The sequence below is a fragment of the Oncorhynchus gorbuscha genome, linkage group LG05 (genome assembly GCF_021184085.1).
Source record: "Oncorhynchus gorbuscha isolate QuinsamMale2020 ecotype Even-year linkage group LG05, OgorEven_v1.0, whole genome shotgun sequence".
NCBI lineage: Eukaryota > Metazoa > Chordata > Actinopteri > Salmoniformes > Salmonidae > Oncorhynchus > Oncorhynchus gorbuscha.
Genome location: NC_060177.1, coordinates 78,140,561 through 78,160,165, shown reverse-complemented (window position 1 = coordinate 78,160,165; position 19,605 = coordinate 78,140,561). Strand labels below are relative to the sequence as shown.

General features: G+C 46.4%; 1 protein-coding gene across 1 annotated transcript in view; it reads left to right on the top strand.

Moving 5' to 3' along the window:
- The window catches only part of LOC124034934 (inactive carboxypeptidase-like protein X2), a 30,552-nt gene that overhangs the window by 9,734 nt on the left and 1,213 nt on the right, over positions 1-19,605 (top strand). The window contains exons 2-21 of the mRNA XM_046348328.1: positions 4,662-4,862; positions 5,533-6,210; positions 7,451-7,534; positions 9,291-9,368; positions 9,950-10,015; positions 11,193-11,270; positions 11,484-11,593; positions 13,716-13,855; positions 13,934-14,018; positions 14,366-14,510; positions 14,583-14,674; positions 14,865-14,988; positions 15,087-15,283; positions 15,581-15,757; positions 15,933-16,105; positions 17,568-18,068; positions 18,175-18,305; positions 18,539-18,678; positions 18,778-18,877; positions 19,423-19,589. Of these exons, the coding sequence (XP_046204284.1) occupies positions 4,662-4,862; positions 5,533-6,210; positions 7,451-7,534; positions 9,291-9,368; positions 9,950-10,015; positions 11,193-11,270; positions 11,484-11,593; positions 13,716-13,855; positions 13,934-14,018; positions 14,366-14,510; positions 14,583-14,674; positions 14,865-14,988; positions 15,087-15,283; positions 15,581-15,757; positions 15,933-16,105; positions 17,568-18,068; positions 18,175-18,305; positions 18,539-18,678; positions 18,778-18,877; positions 19,423-19,589 (3,467 nt within the window). The remainder of the gene's footprint in view (positions 1-4,661; positions 4,863-5,532; positions 6,211-7,450; positions 7,535-9,290; positions 9,369-9,949; positions 10,016-11,192; positions 11,271-11,483; positions 11,594-13,715; positions 13,856-13,933; positions 14,019-14,365; positions 14,511-14,582; positions 14,675-14,864; positions 14,989-15,086; positions 15,284-15,580; positions 15,758-15,932; positions 16,106-17,567; positions 18,069-18,174; positions 18,306-18,538; positions 18,679-18,777; positions 18,878-19,422; positions 19,590-19,605) is intronic.

The following is a 19,605-nucleotide window of genomic DNA, read 5'->3' as shown; positions in this document are numbered from 1 at the left end:
TTGTTGTTGCTCTGTCCAGACTGGATGTCTTTTTGTTGTTGCTCTGTCCGGACTGGATGTCTTTTTGTTGTTGTTGCTCTGTCCGGACTGGATGTCTTTTTGTTGTTGTTGCTCTGTCCGGACTGGATGTCTTTTTGTTGTTGTTGCTCTGTCCGGACTGGATGTCTTTTTGTTGTTGTTGCTTGCTGGATGTCTTTTTGTTGTTGTTGCTCTGTCCAGACTGGATGTCTTTTTGTTGCTCTGTTTTTGTCCGGACTGGATGTCTTTTTGTTGTTGTTGCTCTGTCCGGACTGGATGTCTTTTTGTTGTTGTTGCTCTGTCCGGACTGGATGTCTTTTTGTTGTTGTTGCTCTGTCCAGACTGGATGTCTTTTTGTTGTTGTTGCTCTGTCCAGACTGGATGTCTTTTTGTTGTTGTTGCTCTGTCCAGACTGGACTGGATGTCTTTTTGTTGTTGTTGCTCTGTCCAGACTGGATGTCTTTTTTGTTGTTGTTGCTGGATGTCTGTCTCTGTCCAGACTGGATGTCTTTTTGTTGTTGCTGTTGCTCTGTCCGGACTGGATGTCTTTTGTTGTTGTTGCTCTGTCCGGACTGGATGTCTTTTTGTTGTTGTTGCTCTGTCCAGACTGGATGTCTTTTTTGTTGTTGCTCTGTCCGGACTGGATGTCTTTTTGTTGTTGTTGCTCTGTCCGGACTGGATGTCTTTTTGTTGTTGTTGTTGCTCTGTCCGGACTGGATGTCTTTTTGTTGTTGTTGCTCTGTCCGGACTGGATGTCTTTTTGTTGTTGTTGGATGTCTTTTTGTTGTTGTTGCTCTGTCCGGACTGGATGTCTTTTTGTTGTTGTTGCTCTGTCCTGGACTGGATGTGTCTTTTTGTTGTTGTTGCTCTGTCCGGACTGGATGTCTTTTTGTTGTTGTTGCTCTGTCCGGACTGGATGTCTTTTTGTTGTTGTTGCTCTGTCCGGACTGGATGTCTTTTTGTTGTTGTTGCTCTGTCCGGACTGGATGTCTTTTTGTTGTTGTTGCTCTGTCCTCTGTCCAGACTGGATGTCTTTTTGTTGTTGTTGCTCTGTCCGGACTGGATGTCTTTTTTTGTTGTTGTTGCTCTGTCCGGACTGGATGTCTTTTTGTTGTTGTTGCTCTGTCCTGGACTGGATGTCTTTTTTTGTTGTTGTTGCTCTGTCCGACTGGATGTCTTTTTGGATGTTGTTGTTGCTCTGTCCGGACTGGATGTCTTTTTGTTGTTGTTGCTCTGTCCGGACTGGATGTCTTTTTGTTGTTGTTGCTCTGTCCAGACTGGATGTCTTTTTGTTGTTGTTGCTCTGTCCGGACTGGATGTCTTTTTGTTGTTGTTGCTCTGTCCAGACTGGATGTCTTTTTGTTGTTGTTGCTCTGTCCAGACTGGATGTCTTTTTGTTGTTGTTGCTCTGTCCAGACTGGATGTCTTTTTGTTGTTGTTGCTCTGTCCGGACTGGATGTCTTTTTGTTGTTGTTGCTCTGTCCGGACTGGATGTCTTTTTGTTGTTGTTGCTCTGTCCGGACTGGATGTCTTTTTGTTGTTGTTGCTCTGTCCGGACTGGATGTCTTTTTGTTGTTGTTGCTCTGTCCGGACTGGATGTCTTTTTGTTGTTGTTGCTCTGTCCGGACTGGATGTCTTTTTTTGTTGTTGTTGCTCTGTCCGGACTGGATGTCTTTTTTTTGTTGTTGTTGCTCTTTTGTTGTTGTTGCTCTGTCCGACTGGATGTCTTTTTGTTGTTGTTGCTCTGTCCGACTGGATGTCTTTTTGTTGTTGTTGCTCTGTCCGGACTGGATGTCTTTTTTGTTGTTGTTGCTCTGTCCGGACTGGATGTCTTTTTGTTGTTGTTGCTCTGTCCGGACTGGATGTCTTTTTGTTGTTGTTGCTCTGTCCGGACTGGATGTCTTTTTGTTGTTGTTGCTCTGTCCAGACTGGATGTCTTTTTGTTGTTGTTGCTCTGTCCGGACTGGATATCTTTTTTGGTGCAATCCGGACTGGCCTTGCATTCCATGTCCATGGACGTTGGTTCAGATTTTGTCTGGTATCGACCGGCATTGATTTGGCCCAAACATAGACGTCTATGTTTGGTTCAGACTTGGTCCTGTCTGGACCGGCCTTGATTTTGTCCAAACATAGACGTTTCTAAATGACGTCTTTTCAACTTTTATTCAGAACCAAAAATTATGTTGATTTCAACGTCTGGAAAATGCATATTTTCAATGTCCGGAAAAAAAACACATTTTCACCTTTCATTCAGAACGTAAATTGAACCTAACTTCAATGTCTGGAAAATACTATTTTAGATGTCTTTTCAATGTTATTTTGTTTACTGGGACTGTTCTAGTTTTGCATGGGAAGGCAATTTTTTTATAGGCTTGCCTAGGGCGGCAGAATGGCCGGGACCGGCCCTGGGAATACGTGGTCTGCAGTTGGACACTGCGAAATTCTCTAAAACAACGTTGGAGGCAGCTTATGGTAGAGACATTAACATTCAAGTCTCTGGCAACAGCTCTGGTGGACATTCCTGCAGTCAGCATGCCAATTGCACGCTCTCGCAAAACTTGAGACATCTGTGTCATTGTGTTGTGTGACAAAACTGGGTCGGCAGGTAGCCTAGTGGTTAGAGTGTTGGACTAGTAACTGAAAGATTGCAAGATCGGATCCCAAGCAGACAAGGTAAAACATCTGTTCTTCTGCCCCTGAACAAGGCAGTTAACCCATTGTTTAAAATTTCAATTTTTATTGTTAGGTAAAAAATTAAAAATTAGAGTGGCCTTCTATTGTCCCCAGCACAAGTTACACCTGTGTGGAGATCATGCTGTTTAATCAGCTTAATATGCCATATGGATGGATTATCTTGGCAAAGGACAATTGCTTACTAGCAAGGACGTAAACAAATTTGTGCACAACATTTTAGAGAAATAAGCTTTTTGTGCGTATGGAAATCTTTATTTCAGCTCATGAAACATGGAACCAACACTTAACATGTTGCGTCCATTTTTTTGTTCAGTGTATGTTGTACAGTAGGTAGACATTGTTACATAGTTTGTAGTGTGCTATGGGATAGTTGCTACTACTGTTATACCTATTTGTCCACCATTGAGAAGATATGAGAATGACCAACCACACAGAGTCAGACGGGACAATGTTGATAATGCCCTAACAGCATGTCATTACAGTTTGACTGAGTTTACTAATGGAGAGGAATATTTTCCATGAAGACATCGCCGTTCCACAGTTATGTCACTGGCACTGATATTCAGACAGCCATGAAGAGAGATAGTGAAATGCCAATGAGGCTCCACTGACTTCTGGATTTACACAACTTTTTGCTTCCCAATATGTTACATTACAATACCATACAATACAATGCCTTCCAGTGGCGATTGAGGCAGAACCATAAGCAGCACAAGAGGATATTTACATCCACATATTATTCATAACATGCACAATGCTGTAAATATGTTCATTCAGAGGAAAGGCCAGAAAGAAGAACAGCTTCATTATCCATTCCACATCAAATAGAAGCCTACAGTCCTAGTATGTGATTTTGGAATATTTAAATGGGACATCATGTGGTAACACTTAGATAAGCCCAGATCTCCTTGACCATGAGTATGACGATGTCGCTATAGTTCCTCTTCTTGAGGTTTGTCTGTGTGTACGTGTATGTGTTTGTGTGTCCCGGGCCTCCCGAGTGGCACAGCAGTCTAAGGAACTGCATTGCAGTGTTTGAGGTGTCACTACAGGCCCGGGTTCGATCCCAGGCTGTGTCACAACTGGCCCTGACTGGGAGACCCATGAAGCAGAGCACAATTGGCCCAGCGTTGTCCGGGTTAGGGCAGGTTTTGGCTGGCCTGGGATTTCCTTGTCTTATCATGCTCTAGCGACTCCAAGCTGACTTTGGTCGCCAACTGGATGGTGATTCCTCCGACACATTGGTGCGGCTGGCTTCAGGGTTAAGTGAGCAACGTGTCAAGAAGCAGTGCGGCTTGGCAGGGTTGTGTTTCAGAGGACGCATGGCTCTCGACCTTTGCCTGGCCCAAGTCAGTAGGGGAGTTTCAGTGATGGGACAAGACTAACTACCAATTGGATGTCACGAAATTGGGGGAAAAAAGGGGAAACTACCCCAAACCTTTTTTGTAGATAGAACAGAGGAGGCTTTCTTCTGCACAGGACACAGTCATCTCCCCCCCCGCCACACACACACACACACACACACACACACACACACACACACACACACACACACACACACACACACACACACACACACACAGCCTGTCTGCCAGACGTTAGCTCAGCGGTGCCCCCTGCTAGTGATGCTGTCTGGCAGACCCACTTCCCGGTTCACATGTCTGGACCGGGATCTCTGTCTGTCTGTCTGTCTCTCTCCGTCCCTCGCTCTCTCATCATTCTGTTTCAATTGCAGAAAGTTGGTGTTGATTTAAAGCCGTTGTTTGAATGCCATATCGCCCTCTCAATTTCAACATTTACATTACATTTACAATTGAGTAATTTAGCAGACGCTCTCATCCAGAGCAATATACATATCTGGTAGGAGCTGTAAGGCCTCCTATTGGGCCCTCAGGGGTCAACATGATCGAGTTTATTCACTTTCCTTTGCTTCTTCGTCCATCTCCAAGCCCGGGTCAGGAGAGCCCCAGAGGAGGAGGAGGGCAAAGGGAAGAAAAAAAAGGGTAAGAAGGACAAGAAGAACAAGGAGTCTAAAGCAGACAAAAAGCTGAAGGACAAGGGAGGCCGCCGCGGCAAAGCACCAACAACTCCACCACCGACAACTACCACACTACCACCGACCACTACCACAGAGGTGTACACAGAGCCAGGTAATTTAGTTACACACCACTCTAGTTAAAGGTCCAATGCAGCTGTTTTCATCTCAGTATCAAATCATTTCTGGGTAACAATTAAGTACCTTACTGTGATTATTTTCATTAAAAATTTGAAAAAAAATTAACAAAAAACAGCTTCTTAAGTAAAGAGCAATTTCTCAAGCAAGAATTTTGCTAGGACTGCCTGGGAGTGTTCTGAGTGGAGAGGGGAAAACTGACGATTAGCTGTTATTGGCAGAGAGGTTTGGAACTCTTATTGGTTTATTAACTAATTTGCAGCCTGGTCACCAGGCAAGCAAAAACTCCATCCCACCTAAACAGGCTAAAATTTCAGGCTATCTTTATAAACAGCTCTAACGCTAAAGGGTATTATTGTCATTTTCACAATTTCACTGTATTATTCCAACTTCAGTGTGTAAATACTGTATATATGAAACACAGAAAATCTCGTTTTTGACCTCACTGGTTCTTTAAGACAGACTAGAATTGGTAAATTAACTATACAATGATTTGTCATTTGTGAGTGCTAAGATGTTTGGGCTGAGCTGGTGCCTCAGTGTTCTAATACCAATCAAAATGTTGATCTTATTTGTACCATTGATAAGTATATGGATTTTCTCCACAATAATAATGTTACATCTACTGTCCTGTGTCCCTCTGACAGAGGATGACTACTGGAACCCTGATGATGATAAGCCAGCCACCCCAGAGACTGACTCAGAGGATGACTACTGGAACCCTGATGATGATAAGCCAGCCACCCCAGAGACTGACTCAGAGGATGAGTACTGGAACCCTGATGATGATAAGCCAGCCACCCCAGAGACTGACTCAGAGGATGACTACTGGAACCCTGATGATGATAAGCCAGCCACCCCAGAGACTGACTCAGAGGATGACTACTGGAACCCTGATGATAATAAGCCAGCCACCCCAGAGACTGACTCAGAGGATGAGTACTGGAACCCTGATGATGATAAGCCAGCCACCCCAGAGACTGACTCAGAGGATGACTACTGGAACCCTGATGATGATAAGCCAGCCACCCCTAGAACCCTGACTGACTCAGAGGATGAGTACTGGAACCCTGATGATGATAAGCCAGCCACCCCAGAGACTGACTCAGAGGATGAGTACTGGAACCCTGATGATGATATGCCAGCCACCCCAGAGACTGACTCAGAGGATGACTTCTGGAAGGGAGAGGAGGAGGAGCCTGCAGGCCCAGTGGTCGACCCAGAAGATGACTATTGGAAGGGAGAGGACCCGACGGCCACATCCCCCCCTCTTGTGGTGGATGGAGAGGTGGACACGGGAGATGAAGACTACTGGGAAGCCAAATGTATGTTTAAACCTCAGTTTCCTAAAATGACTGACAATGACTGACTAACTGACTAGATGGATGAATGGATGAATGGGATAAAGGTACCAACAACAGTAAAATGTCTTTTCGAAATAACTTGAATAGTAATTTCCAAGTAGTTAGTAAAGTATTTTACATACTAGCTATTCGTTTATAAGTTTATAACAGCACATACTGAACTATTTGTACATTTCTTCTCCAGCTCCTCTCTATATCAAACCACCTGGAGTCTTTAACCCAGGGTTTCCCAAACTCGGTCCTCGGGACCCCAAGGTGAGCACGTTTTGGTTTTTGCCCCAGCACTACGCAGCTAATTAAAATAATAAACTAATCATCCAGCTTTGATCATTTGAATCAGCTGTGTAGTATTAGGGCAAAAACCAAAACTTCCGCCCCTTGGAGTCCAGAGTACCGAGTTTGAGAAATGCTGCTTTAACCAATGAGTTTTAAATCAGATGATGGAAAGATCATCTCATATGAAGGTCTGTCAGTGACATTCATAGCTAAGCTCAGCTCATCTGTACTTTGTGTGAAAGTTACAAGTTTTGATTACGTTACTGTGTCCATATTTCCACTACTATTTTACTCTACCATTGCTCCATATTTCCACTACTATTTTACTCTACCATTGCTCCATATTTCCACTCCTACAGTATCTTACTCTCCAGTACCCCTCTATTTCTCTCACCATATCACTCCACCATCTCTTTCCATTCTCATCCTCTATTTCTCTCACCATATCACTCCATAGTCTTTCTCCGTTCTCATCCTCTATTTCTCTCACCATATCACTCCACCATCTCTTTCCATTCTCATCCTCTATTTCTCTCACCATATCACTCCATAGTCTCTCTCCGTTCTCATCCTCTATTTCTCTCACCATATCACTCCATCGTCTCTCTCCGTTCTCATCCTCTATTTCTGTCACCATATCACTCCATCTCTCTCCGTTCTCGTTTTTCTTCTTGCGCCCTACTCGTACTTCATCATCCATCTCCTTCCTTTCTTCCTGACTCATCTTCCTCTTCTATCTCACTCTCTTCAATCTTGCACTCCTTTCTTTCTCTCTTCTCTTTTTCATTCTCTCACACTTTCACTCTCTCTCTCGCTCTCATTCTCTCAATATCTCGCTCTCTCAATCTCTTACTCTCTCATTCTCTCACTCACTATCACACTCTCTCATTCTCTAACTCTCACTCTCTCTGTTCTCCAATAACAGATGAGGTGCCCGAGAATCTTCCTTTCCCTGACGGTAAAGAGGTCGTCCCCACAGAGAAAGATGACTTGAGCTACGCTGTCACAGGTAACTTACATAATTAAATCAATCAATCAATACGGACTGTAAATATATCTCAGTCAATCAGTCACTGCTTTGAGAGCCACAGTGTATTGCTGTTGTTCCTCCTTTCTAAGAATGAAAGACAACCCGTGTTTTAGTGTGGGATATGATCAACCGTCCTCTAACTCCAGGGAATCACATCAGGCTAGCTAGATCATAGCTGTTCTTTTAAATGAGAGTGAGTGGGTGAGAGTTTAGTTCCACACAATCAAAGGCTTTTCATGGTTTTGTTTTTGATCGAGAAGCCTTTCACAAGATGGTTGCTCTGTTATATTCCTTGTAAATGTAAATTAAACATTTAACTAGGCAAATAACAAGCAGTGAGTTACACTAGCTTTACGTTGGTCCAAACAGAGAGCGTCTGTTGTGGCTGCAGAAATTTGAACATCACTGTATTGGAAGATTACTGCATTATCAAGGCCTTTAGTTAAATAGCCGTAGCTACAGAGAGCGTTGGAAAGCACACATAAAACCAAAGAGAGTCTGTGTCATGTTGTTAAGTAAAAAGAGAACAGTACTACCAAACAGGTTTCTGCTGGAGTCAACTTGTGGTTTTGCCAGGGCAGTTCTGTCCCACTGTGCACATGCGTCAGTTCAATGTCTAGTTTTGATTTGCATTTGAATGAGTTGTCAACTAACGTTAATTCAATGTGAAATCAATAAAACCCTGTCATTTGATTTATAGTAGGTTAAAAGTTGGGTGAAAAAAAGACAAAACATTCTCAAAATTTCTTAAGTTGATGACTTTTTGCAAATTCAATCAGTTTTCCACTGCAGAAATGACATGGAAACAACATTGATTCAAACAGTTTGTGCCCAGTGGGGTAGTCCTGTTGAATCAATGCAGAAACAATGTGTTACCCAGGCTACAGAATACTAAGACTGTTCTAATGTTGTGTTTTCCCCCTCTGATACAGTATACTAAGACTGTTCTAACGTTGTGTTTCTCCCTCTGATACAGTATACTAAGACTGTTCTAACGTTGTGTTTCTCCCTCTGATACAGTATACTAAGACTGTTCTAAAGTTGTGTTTCTCCCTCTGATACAGTATACTAAGACTGTTCTAACGTTGTTGTGTATACTAAGACTGTTCTTTCTCCCTCTGATACTATACTAAGACTGTTCTAACGTTGTGTTTCTGATACAGTATACTAAGACTGTTCTAGTGTTGTGTTTCTCCCTCTGATACAGTATACTAAGACTGTTCTAACGTTGTGTTTCTCCCTCTGATACAGTATACTAAGACTGTTCTAACGTTGTGTTTCTCCCTCTGATACAGTATACTAAGACTGTTCTAGTGTTGTGTTTCTCCCTCTGATACAGTATACTAAGACTGTTCTAGTGTTGTGTTTCTCCCTCTGATACAGTATACTAAGACTGTTCTAGTGTTGTGTTTCTCCCTCTGATACAGTATACTAAGACTGTTCTAGCGTTGTGTTTCTCCCTCTGATACAGTATACTAAGACTGTTCTAACGTTGTGTTTCTCCCTCTGATACAGTATACTAAGACTGTTCTAACGTTGTGTTTCTCCCTCTGATACAGTATACTAAGACTGTTCTAACGTTGTGTTTCTCCCTCTGATACAGTATACTAAGACTGTTCTAGTGTTGTGTTTCTCCCTCTGATACAGTATACTAAGACTGTTCTAACGTTGTGTTTCTCCCTCTGATACAGTATACTAAGACTGTTCTAACGTTGTGTTTCTCCCTCTGATACAGAGGATTCTATTACACCACCACCTACCCATGAAAGTCCATGGTACGAGGAGTATGACTATGGATATAGTGGTGGAGAGAGTATGTACACACACGCACACACACACACACACACACACACATGAAATGAACTAACATTAACCCATGGCCAAATCTCCAATAGAAATCTGTTTTTCATTTCATTGGGACCCTGCAGTAAATTAAAGATTAGATAGACACCATAAAGAATTGGACCGCTACCACAGAGTCAAAGTAATGGGCCTACACGCTCTCATTCCCCACAAGAATGAACAAGAGACGTGTATAATTGTCAGACTGTTTCAATTACATGGTCTGTTATCTTCTTCATAAATTTGGGTTTAGCGAGACTTTGCCAGCTGAAGTTACAAACTGCAAAATGAGCTAAGTAATGGAATTGATCCTTTCTTCAAACACGTATGTTTATGGTTATGTGGCAAACATGAAGAAAGGGAAGAGGGGAAAAAGTTGAAGAATGCTTTGTTCACACCTGTTGTGATGGATTATCTGTCAGGTAGAATAGGGAATCATGACAGCTGTTGGGATTCTATCTGCAACGTTTTGAATGTTTCACATCTGAAACATGGGGAGGTGGGGAAAATGGATTCACCCATTGAAGTTTTTCACTCCTTTGTTTACTACAGCAAAAAAACAGGAGGAGGAGGAGGAGAGGGAAAGACAAAGGAAAGAAAAGGAGAGAGAGGACAGAGGTATGATCTGATCTGTGGTCTGTCTGTCTGTTCCATTATGATCTGAATGACTGTGGTCTATCTGTCCGTCTGTCCGTCCATCTGTCCTAGGTTGTGGATACTTCCCATCATACAGTAATATTTGACACTACGTTTACATTTTGGTCATTTAGCCGTAAGACTAAATATCTTTGGTAATTCTTATGCAGAGCGGCTAACATTCAGTGCATTCAATGAAGGGAGGTAAAACATCCACACATTGCAACAAGTAAAACTTAGTAACACTGCAATGCCAAACGTTGTACTGTCAAAGCTCTCAGACAATCAGAAGAACATATGACACACAGATAGAACTTGTCATGTTACTCACAGATTCATGTACAGGAGGTTTATCAGTCCCATGTGGTTCATGGTTCCAATTAAAGCCAAAAGAACGAAAACACAGATGTTAGTCTCTGCCTGGGCTTCACTTGCTATGACTTGCAGACGAGGGACAAAAGTTAATCCTCTCCAGAACGGGACAAATCTCAACCGTAGAAATGTGTTGTGAAGGAAGGATGACAGGGAAGAAAGGCCTGGGGTATAGTGGTAACCTGTACGGTTTGAATTATTTAAGAGCTGGAGTGGAGCAAAGAAAGAGGGAGGGATGGGCCAGCCAAGAGAGGTTACAGTACTAACAGGGAATATGAATGAAAAGAGAGAAAAAAACAAGGGATAGAAACAGAGGAGCATAGAGTCCCGGTTAGAGAAGGAAGGCAGAGATCTAACCAACAGCTGTTGCCACATGTTCCGGTCTCTTTCTGTACCTCGTGCACTGTGACCATGTTAGAACCACAGGAACTGTATAATCATAATATGGAACATTTGTCTGTGTGGGATAGCCAGGGTGTGGGATAGCCAGGGTGTGGGATTAACCAGTAAAGGGATGCCAGATATACTGCGTTTCAGTGTGGGATTAACCAGTAAAGGGATGACTGATATAATGCATTTTCAGTGTGGGATTTCCAGGGTGTGTGATTAACCAGTAAAGGGATGCCAGATATACTGCATTTACCTAACTGAAAGGTTGCTTCTTTGGCTCTGGGAAGAAGCAACCTTTAAGTTACTGGCCCAACACTCTTCACGAGCTCATGCACGCACACACACAATCGATTACTGGAATGGTAGTTAGTGATTGACTATGGGTGCTCTTTAACAGAGAGAGCTCAGCAGAGGAGGGAGGAGGAAGATAGGGAAAAAGCCAAGAAGAGACCACCCGTATTCAAAGAGCCCAAAAGTAAGTCAACTACTACCATCCAATTACAAAAATACCTTTATCATCTCAATGTCATCTACATATTCACATTTTTTGTAATCTGACTAGTTTAATACTTCAATTTATTTGAGATAATCAGTTTCCAGAAACCATTAGCATACCTCATGATGTTTTCCAGTGTGGTTAGGAAACGTTTGTGAAGTGTGTGTGACAGATGTTTTCCCCTGGTGGCAGAGTGTCCTCCCCTGGGTATGGAGTCTCACAGGATAGAATCAGACCAGCTGCTGGCCTCCTCCATGTCTCACCACCGTTACAGCCAGGGCAGGGCACGGCTCAACATGCAGGTAACCCTCATCCTTAACCCATACACACTAACCCCTCACACATGAACCCTGAGGGTAACCCCTCACACATGAACCCTGAGGGTAACCCCTCACACATGAACCCTGAGGGTAACCCCTCACACATGAACCCTGAGGGTAACCCCTCACACATGAACCCTGAGGGTAACCCCTCACACATGAACCCTGAGGGTAACCCCTCACACATGAACCCTGAGGGTAGCCCCTCACTCATGAACCCTGAGGGCAACCCCTCACACTTGAACCCTAACCATGGGGGTAACACCTCACACATGAATCTTGAGGGTAACCCCTCACACATGAACCCTGAGGGTAACCCCTCACACATGAACCCTGAGGGTAACCCCTCACACATGAACCCTAACCTTGGGGGTAACCCCTCACACATGAACCCTAACCCTGAGGGTAAACTCTCACACGTGAACCCTGAGGGTAACCCCTCACACATGAACCCTGAGGGTAACCCCTCACACATGAACCCTGAGGGCAACCCCTCACACATGAACCCTGAGGGCAACCCCTCACACATTAACCCTGAGGGCAACCCCTCACACATTAACCCTGAGGGCAACCCCTCACACATTAACCCTGAGGGTAACCCCTCACACATGAACCCTGAGGGTAACCCCTCACACATTAACCCTGAGGGTAACCCCTCACATGAACCCTGAGGGTAACCTCTCACACATTAACCCTGAGGGCAACCCCTCACACTTGAACCCTAACCGTGGGGGTAACACAATATTGAGGGTAACCCCTCACACATGAACCCTAACCTTGGGGTAACACCTCACACATGAACCTTGAGGGTAACCCCTCACACATGAACCCTAACCTTGGGGGTAACACCTCACACATGAACTTTGAGGGTAACCCCTCACACATGAACCCTGAGGGTAACCCCTCACACATGAACCCTGAGGGTAACCCCTCACACATGAACCCTGAGGGTAACCCCTCACACATGAACCCTGAGGGTAACCCCTCACACATGAACCCTGAGGGTAGCCCCTCACTCATGAACCCTGAGGGCAACCCCTCACACTTGAACCCTAACCATGGGGGTAACTCCTCACACATGAATCTTGAGGGTAACCCCTCACACATGAACCCTGAGGGTAACCCCTCACACATGAACCCTGAGGGTAACCCCTCACACATGAACCCTAACCTTGGGGGTAACCCCTCACACATGAACCCTAACCCTGAGGGTAAACTCTCACACATGAACCCTGAGGGTAACCCCTCACACATGAACCCTGAGGGTAACCCCTCACACATGAACCCTGAGGGCAACCCCTCACACATGAACCCTGAGGGCAACCCCTCACACATTAACCCTGAGGGCAACCCCTCACACATTAACCCTGAGGGCAACCCCTCACACATTAACCCTGAGGGTAACCCCTCACACATTAACCCTGAGGGTAACCCCTCACACATTAACCCTGAGGGTAACCCCTCACATGAACCCTGAGGGTAACCTCTCACACATTAACCCTGAGGGCAACCCCTCACACTTGAACCCTAACCGTGGGGGTAACACCTCACACGTGAATATTGAGGGTAACCCCTCACACATGAACCCTAACCTTGGGGGTAACACCTCACACATGAACCTTGAGGGTAACCCCTCACACATGAACCCTAACCTTGGGGGTAACACCTCACACATGAACTTTGAGGGTAACCCCTCACACATGAACCCTAACCCTGAGGGTAAACTCTCACACATGAACCCTGAGGGTAACCCCTCACACATTAACCCTGAGGGTAACCCCTCACACATTAACCCTGAGGGTAACCCCTCACACATGAACCCTGAGGGTAACCTCCCACACATTAACCCTGAGGGCAACCCCTCACACTTGAACCCTAACCGTGGGGGTAACACCTCACACATGAATATTGAGGGTAACCCCTCACACATGAACCCTAACCTTGGGGGTAACACCTCACACATGAATCTTGAGGGTAACCCCTCACACATGAACCCTAACCCTGAGGGTAAACTCTCACACATGAACCCTGAGGGTAACCCCTCACACAAGAACCCTGAGGGTAACCCCTCATCCCCTAATCTCTAAAACGGTATGGTTTTCAGGCTTCAGAGGATGAGGACGACATGCATGGTGGGGCGTGGTGTCCTAACCAAGGGGACAACATTCACTGGTTTGAGATTGACGCTCGCAAAGTAACAGAGTTTACTGGGATCATAACACAAGGACGAGACTCACGCAATGAGTAAGACACACACACACGTAAGCGCATGTTTTATCTACAGAGATTTAAATAAAATGGTGACTAAACTTTGTGTTCCAGGAGTGACTTTGTCACATCGTACTATGTGCAATTCAGTAATGACAGCAGAGAATGGACAACCATGAATGACGGTTACTCTGACTGGGTGAGTCTGTTAGCCTCACAGCTACACTGTTTCAAATGAGGCTTTTGTCAGCTTTGCTCCCAAGCAGGGTTCATTCTTATCCTCTCTTCATGGGGTGTAAATGTTTACTGCGTCTGGCCATTGAGTCCTATATTTCTCTCTCTCTCCATCTCTTACCGCCACTCTCTCTCTCTCTTTACCTCTTACCTCCTCTCTCTCTCTTCTTATCTCTCCCTCTCGCTATCTCTCTTCCTTTCTCTCTCTCTCCATCTCTTACCGCCACTCTCTCTCTTATCTCCTCTCCCTCTCGCTATCTCTCTTCCTTTCTCTCGCTCTCATTCTCTCTCTTCTCCTCTCTCTCTCTCCAGTTGTTCTTTGGTAACTCTGATAAGGACACCCCAGTGCTGAATCAGTTAGCTGAGCCCATACTAGCTCGCTACATCAGAGTCATCCCTCAGAGCTGGAACGGCAGTTGCTGTATGAGGCTGGAGGTGCTGGGATGCCCACTGCCTGGTGAGTCACACACACACACACACCAACACACTCACACACAAACACTCATGCTGTGTGTTTCTGTCTCCTCAGACCCCACCAGTGCCTACCAGAGGTTGCAGAATGAGGTGACTCCAGTCCAGTACCTGGACTTCAGACATCACAACTACTCAGATATGGTCACGGTGAGATGGTGATGACTACCACCTTCATGAACTGGATTCAGGTCTAATGTTACAAATGACTTCCACACGGTCTTGACACTGATGATTGGTTAAAATCAGATGTGTTTGACTGTAACGAAGTCCTGCACAGACTGTAGGTCTCCAGAACCAGGGTTGGTGACCTCTGCTTTCCACTGTGTCTCTACTGTAGCTGATGAAGTCTGTGTCTGAGGAGTGTCCCAACATCACCAGTATGTACAGCCTGGGCCGCAGCTCCAATGGACTAGACATCGTGGCCATGGTGATATCAGGCAACCCCACAGAACATGAGATAGGTGGGAAGAAAAAAATACTGTCTTTTTCACAGAAAGCTCTGTACTTGTGTCCTCTTTAGTATGGAAAGACTATGACGATCTGTGTTTTTCCCCCTTAGGTGAGCCAGAGTTCCGATACACGGCTGGTCTCCATGGAAATGAGGCAACAGGGCGGGAGATGGTTCTTCTTCTGATGCAGTACCTTTGTAAGGAGTACAGAGACGGCAACCCCAGAGTGCGCCGCCTGGTGGAGGGAATGCGTACCCACCTGGTGCCCTCTCTGAATCCTGACGGACAGGAGAAGGCCCTCATAGTGGTTAGTACTGGGTACTATACGTGGTATTACCGGCTGTACCTCCTTTACTCTTCCAGGGTACAAATGTTTTTTTCTTTAAAGAAAAATAAAGTTAGGTGCCAGACAGTTTCTGATTTAGCCAACTTGCTGTAGGCAAGTATTGTTGCATGCAGGAACAGTCTGGCACCCAACTTTATTTTTCCTAAGAGAAGATATTTTAAACAAGACAAGACAAGACTAGACACATTCAAGCAAATTGTTCTGTAAAGATGTTCTTTCAGGTTCTCTCCATAACATTGTGTCCCATTGCCACCAAAGGGTTCAGAGTTGAGTGGTTGGACCACAGGCCACTGGACGGAGGACGGCCATGACATCTTCCACAACTTCCCCGACCTGAACAGTGTTCTGTGGGAGGCAGAGGACAAGGGTATGGTGCCCAAACTGACCCCCAATCACCATGTCAAGATCCCTGCTGACACAGTGGGGGACGACAAGGTGTGTGAAGGGAGGGAGAGGATGGGGAAGAGGAAGGGGCGGAAGAGAGGGGATGAAGACAGGAGAGGAGGGAGAAAATAAATGTAGATGTGTGAAGAGCAGAGTACGAGTAAGTCCTATTTCTCTGTCTATCGCCTCAATATGACAGCTGCTGTTTGTTTTTCTTGTCCTGCAGATAGCTGTGGAGACTCAAGCCATCATCTCATGGATGGAGAGCCACCCGTTTGTACTGGGGGCCAACTTCCAGGGAGGGGAGAGGGTAGTGGCCTACCCCTACGACAACCACCGCCTAACCAAGGCCGCCAGCACCAGCGAGAGAGACCGGGCACACAGCCGCAAGAAGAGACAGTACGAGGCACTTACTCTCCCTCTCTCTCGCCTACTCCCACCCTCTCTCTCTCCCTCTTTCTCTCTCTCCCACTCACTCTTATTCTCTCGCTCTCTCCCACTCACTCTCATTCTCTCGCTCTCTCCCACTCACTCTCATTCTCTCGCTCTCTCCCACTCACTCTCACTCTCTCGCTCTCTCCCACTCACTCTCATTCTCTCGCTCTCTCCCACTCACTCTCATTCTCTCGCTCTCTCCCACTCACTCTCATTCTCTCCCACTCACTCTCATTCTCTCGCTCTCTCCCACTCACTCTTATTCTCTCGCTCTCTCCCACTCACTCTCATTCTCTCGCTCTCTCCCACTCACTCTCATTCTCTCGCTCTCTCCCACACACTCTCACTCTCTCGCTCTCTCCCACTCTTATTCTCTCGCTCTCTCCCACTCACTCTCATTCTCTCGCTCTCTCCCACTCACTCTCATTCTCTCGCTCTCTCCCACTCACTCTCATTCTCTCGCTCTCTCCCACTCACTCTCATTCTCTCGCTCTCTCCCACTCACTCTCATTCTCTCGCTCTCTCCCACTCACTCTCATTCTCTCGCTCTCTCCCACTCACTCTCATTCTCTCGCTCTCTCCCACTCACTCTCACTCTCTCGCTCTCTCCCTCCCACTCTCATTCTCTCGCTCTCTCCCACTCACTCTCATTCTCTCGCTCTCTCCCACTCACTCTCATTCTCTCGCTCTCTCCCACTCACTCTCATTCTCTCGCTCTCTCCCACTCACTCTCATTCTCTCGCTCTCTCCCACTCACTCTCATTCTCTCGCTCTCTCCCACTCACTCTCATTCTCTCTCTCCCACTCACTCTCATTCTCTCGCTCTCTCCCACTCACTCTCATTCTCTCGCTCTCTCCCACTCACTCTTATTCTCTCGCTCTCTCCCACTCACTCTCATTCTCTCGCTCTCTCCCACACACTCTCATTCTCTCGCTCTCTCCCACACACTCTCACTCTCTCGCTCTCTCCCACTCTTATTCTCTCGCTCTCTCCCACTCACTCTCATTCTCTCGCTCTCTCCCACTCACTCTCATTCTCTCGCTCTCTCCCACTCACTCTCATTCTCTCGCTCTCTCCCACTCACTCTCATTCTCTCGCTCTCTCCCACTCACTCTCATTCTCTCGCTCTCTCCCACTCACTCTCACTCTCTCGCTCTCTCCCACTCACTCACTCTCTCGCTCTCTCCCACTCTTATTCTCTCGCTCTCTCCCACTCACTCTCATTCTCTCGCTCTCTCCCACTCACTCTCATTCTCTCGCTCTCTCCCACTCACTCTCATTCTCTCGCTCTCTCCCACTCACTCTCATTCTCTCGCTCTCTCCCACTCACTCTCATTCTCTCGCTCTCTCCCAATATCTCTCTTCCTGCACTCTCTTTATGGCAAACCATATAAACTATCAACGAAATCTAAATCATTCTTCTAGGTTCGAGGATGAGTATGACAGAGGGGCAGATTGGGATAGAGGCTACGACCGTGAGGAGCCAGAGGATGATGATAGAAACAGGGGATACCAGGAACCAGAAGAAGAGCGTTGGAACAGGGGATACCAGGAACCAGAAGAGGACCGGCGGAACAGGGGATACCAGGAACCAGAAGAGGACCGGCGGAACAGGGGATACCAGGAACCAGAAGAGGACCGGCGGAACAGGGGATACCAGGAACCAGAAGAGGAGCGTTGGAACAGGGGATACCAGCAGCCGGAAGAGGACCGATGGAACAGAGGATACCAGGAACCAGAAGAGGAGCGTTGGAACAGGGGATACCAGCAGCCGGAAGAGGACCGGCAGAACAGGGAGCTGGAGGAGGAGTGGAGGGGGCATGGCTATGGCCACAGAGAAGAGGAAGAAGAGGATGACAGAGGGGGACATCAGGAAGCAGAGCCTGAGGATGAACCCAGGACCACGGCAGACGCCTCCTTTTTCAGGTGTGTAGCCTGAAGGTAACCACAGGTCAACAATCAGAATATCCCACATATCTGACTATCTGAGTGTGTGTGTGTGTGTGTGGGTGTGTGTGTATGGGGCCATCAGGTGGTTGGCTATCTCCTACGCCTCCACTCACCTGTCCATGACATACACTTCCCACGGCTCCTGTCATGGCGATGACATCACTGGCGGCGTCGGAATCATCAACCGCGCCAAGTGGAAGCCCATCACAGGAAGTGAGTACACAGTCAAACCGACAACATCCCTTTCCCTTACATTGTTGTCTGCTGTTCAATAAGGAATTTGTTAGTCAACATTACATTCAGTAGTTCAACAAGGTTAAACCGTGTAATGAAACATGAATCAGTCATCATAGTAAAGTACCCACTTTTGAGGACAATGCCACTCTCTGGTGGCCAATAATTGCTACCTTTGTCTCTCCCTCCCCCCCATCCTCCTCCGTCCTCAGGTATGAATGATTTCAGCTACCTGCACACTAACTGTCTGGAGCTGTCAATGTTCCTGGGCTGTGATAAGTTCCCCCATCAGAGTGAGCTGGTCATTGAGTGGGAGAAGAACAGAGAGGCCATGCTCACCTTCATGGAGCAGGTAATCACACACACACGCACAATTTACCAAACACACCTAGTCATGGAGTGGCTGTATAGTGACCGTGAACCTTTGACCCCTGGTTTTCACTTCACCCAGGTACATCGTGGGATCAGGGGCGTGGTGAAAGACAATGAGGGGAACCCCATCACTAATGCCACAGTGTCTGTAGAGGGGGTCAACCATGATGTCACTACAGGTGGGTACAGTGTCAGCCATACCCCATACTGCCTCCTGCATTACTGCTTAACAAATCAGTGTTGCCATGCACCGCCATATTGGCAGATTCATGAAACCTCAGGTGAGCACTATTGGTAACAGCCTGCTGTCCCTTTGCCCCTGAACAAACCAAAAGCACTCATTTACATTACATTTAAGTCATTTAGCAGACGCCCTTATCCAGAGCGACTTACAAATTGGTGCATTCACCTTATGACATCCAGTGGAACAGTCACTTTACAATAGTGCATCTAAATATTAAAGGGGGGGGGAGAGAGGGAATACTTATCCTATCCTAGGTATTCCTTAAAGAGGTGGGGTTTCAGGTGTCTCCGGAAGGTGGTGATTGACTCCGCTGTCCTGGCGTCGTGAGGGAGTTTGTTCCACCATTGGGGGGCCAGAGCAGCGAACAGTTTTGACTGGGCTGAGCGGGAGCTGTACTTCCTCAGTGGTAGGGAGGTGAGCACTCCAGGAGCCTGCTATCCTCACTGAATGTGCAGTCTAACCCCTCTCCTCCCTCCACAGCTGTAACAGGGGACTACTGGCGCTTGTTGAACCCAGGTGAGTACCGTGTGACGGTGCGGGCAGAAGGCTTCACCCCCCTGACCAAGCTGTGTGTGGTGGGCTACGAGCCAGGGGCAACTACCTGCAGCTTTAACCTGGCCAAGTCCAACTGGGACCGCATCAAACAGGTGGGTACTGCTACAC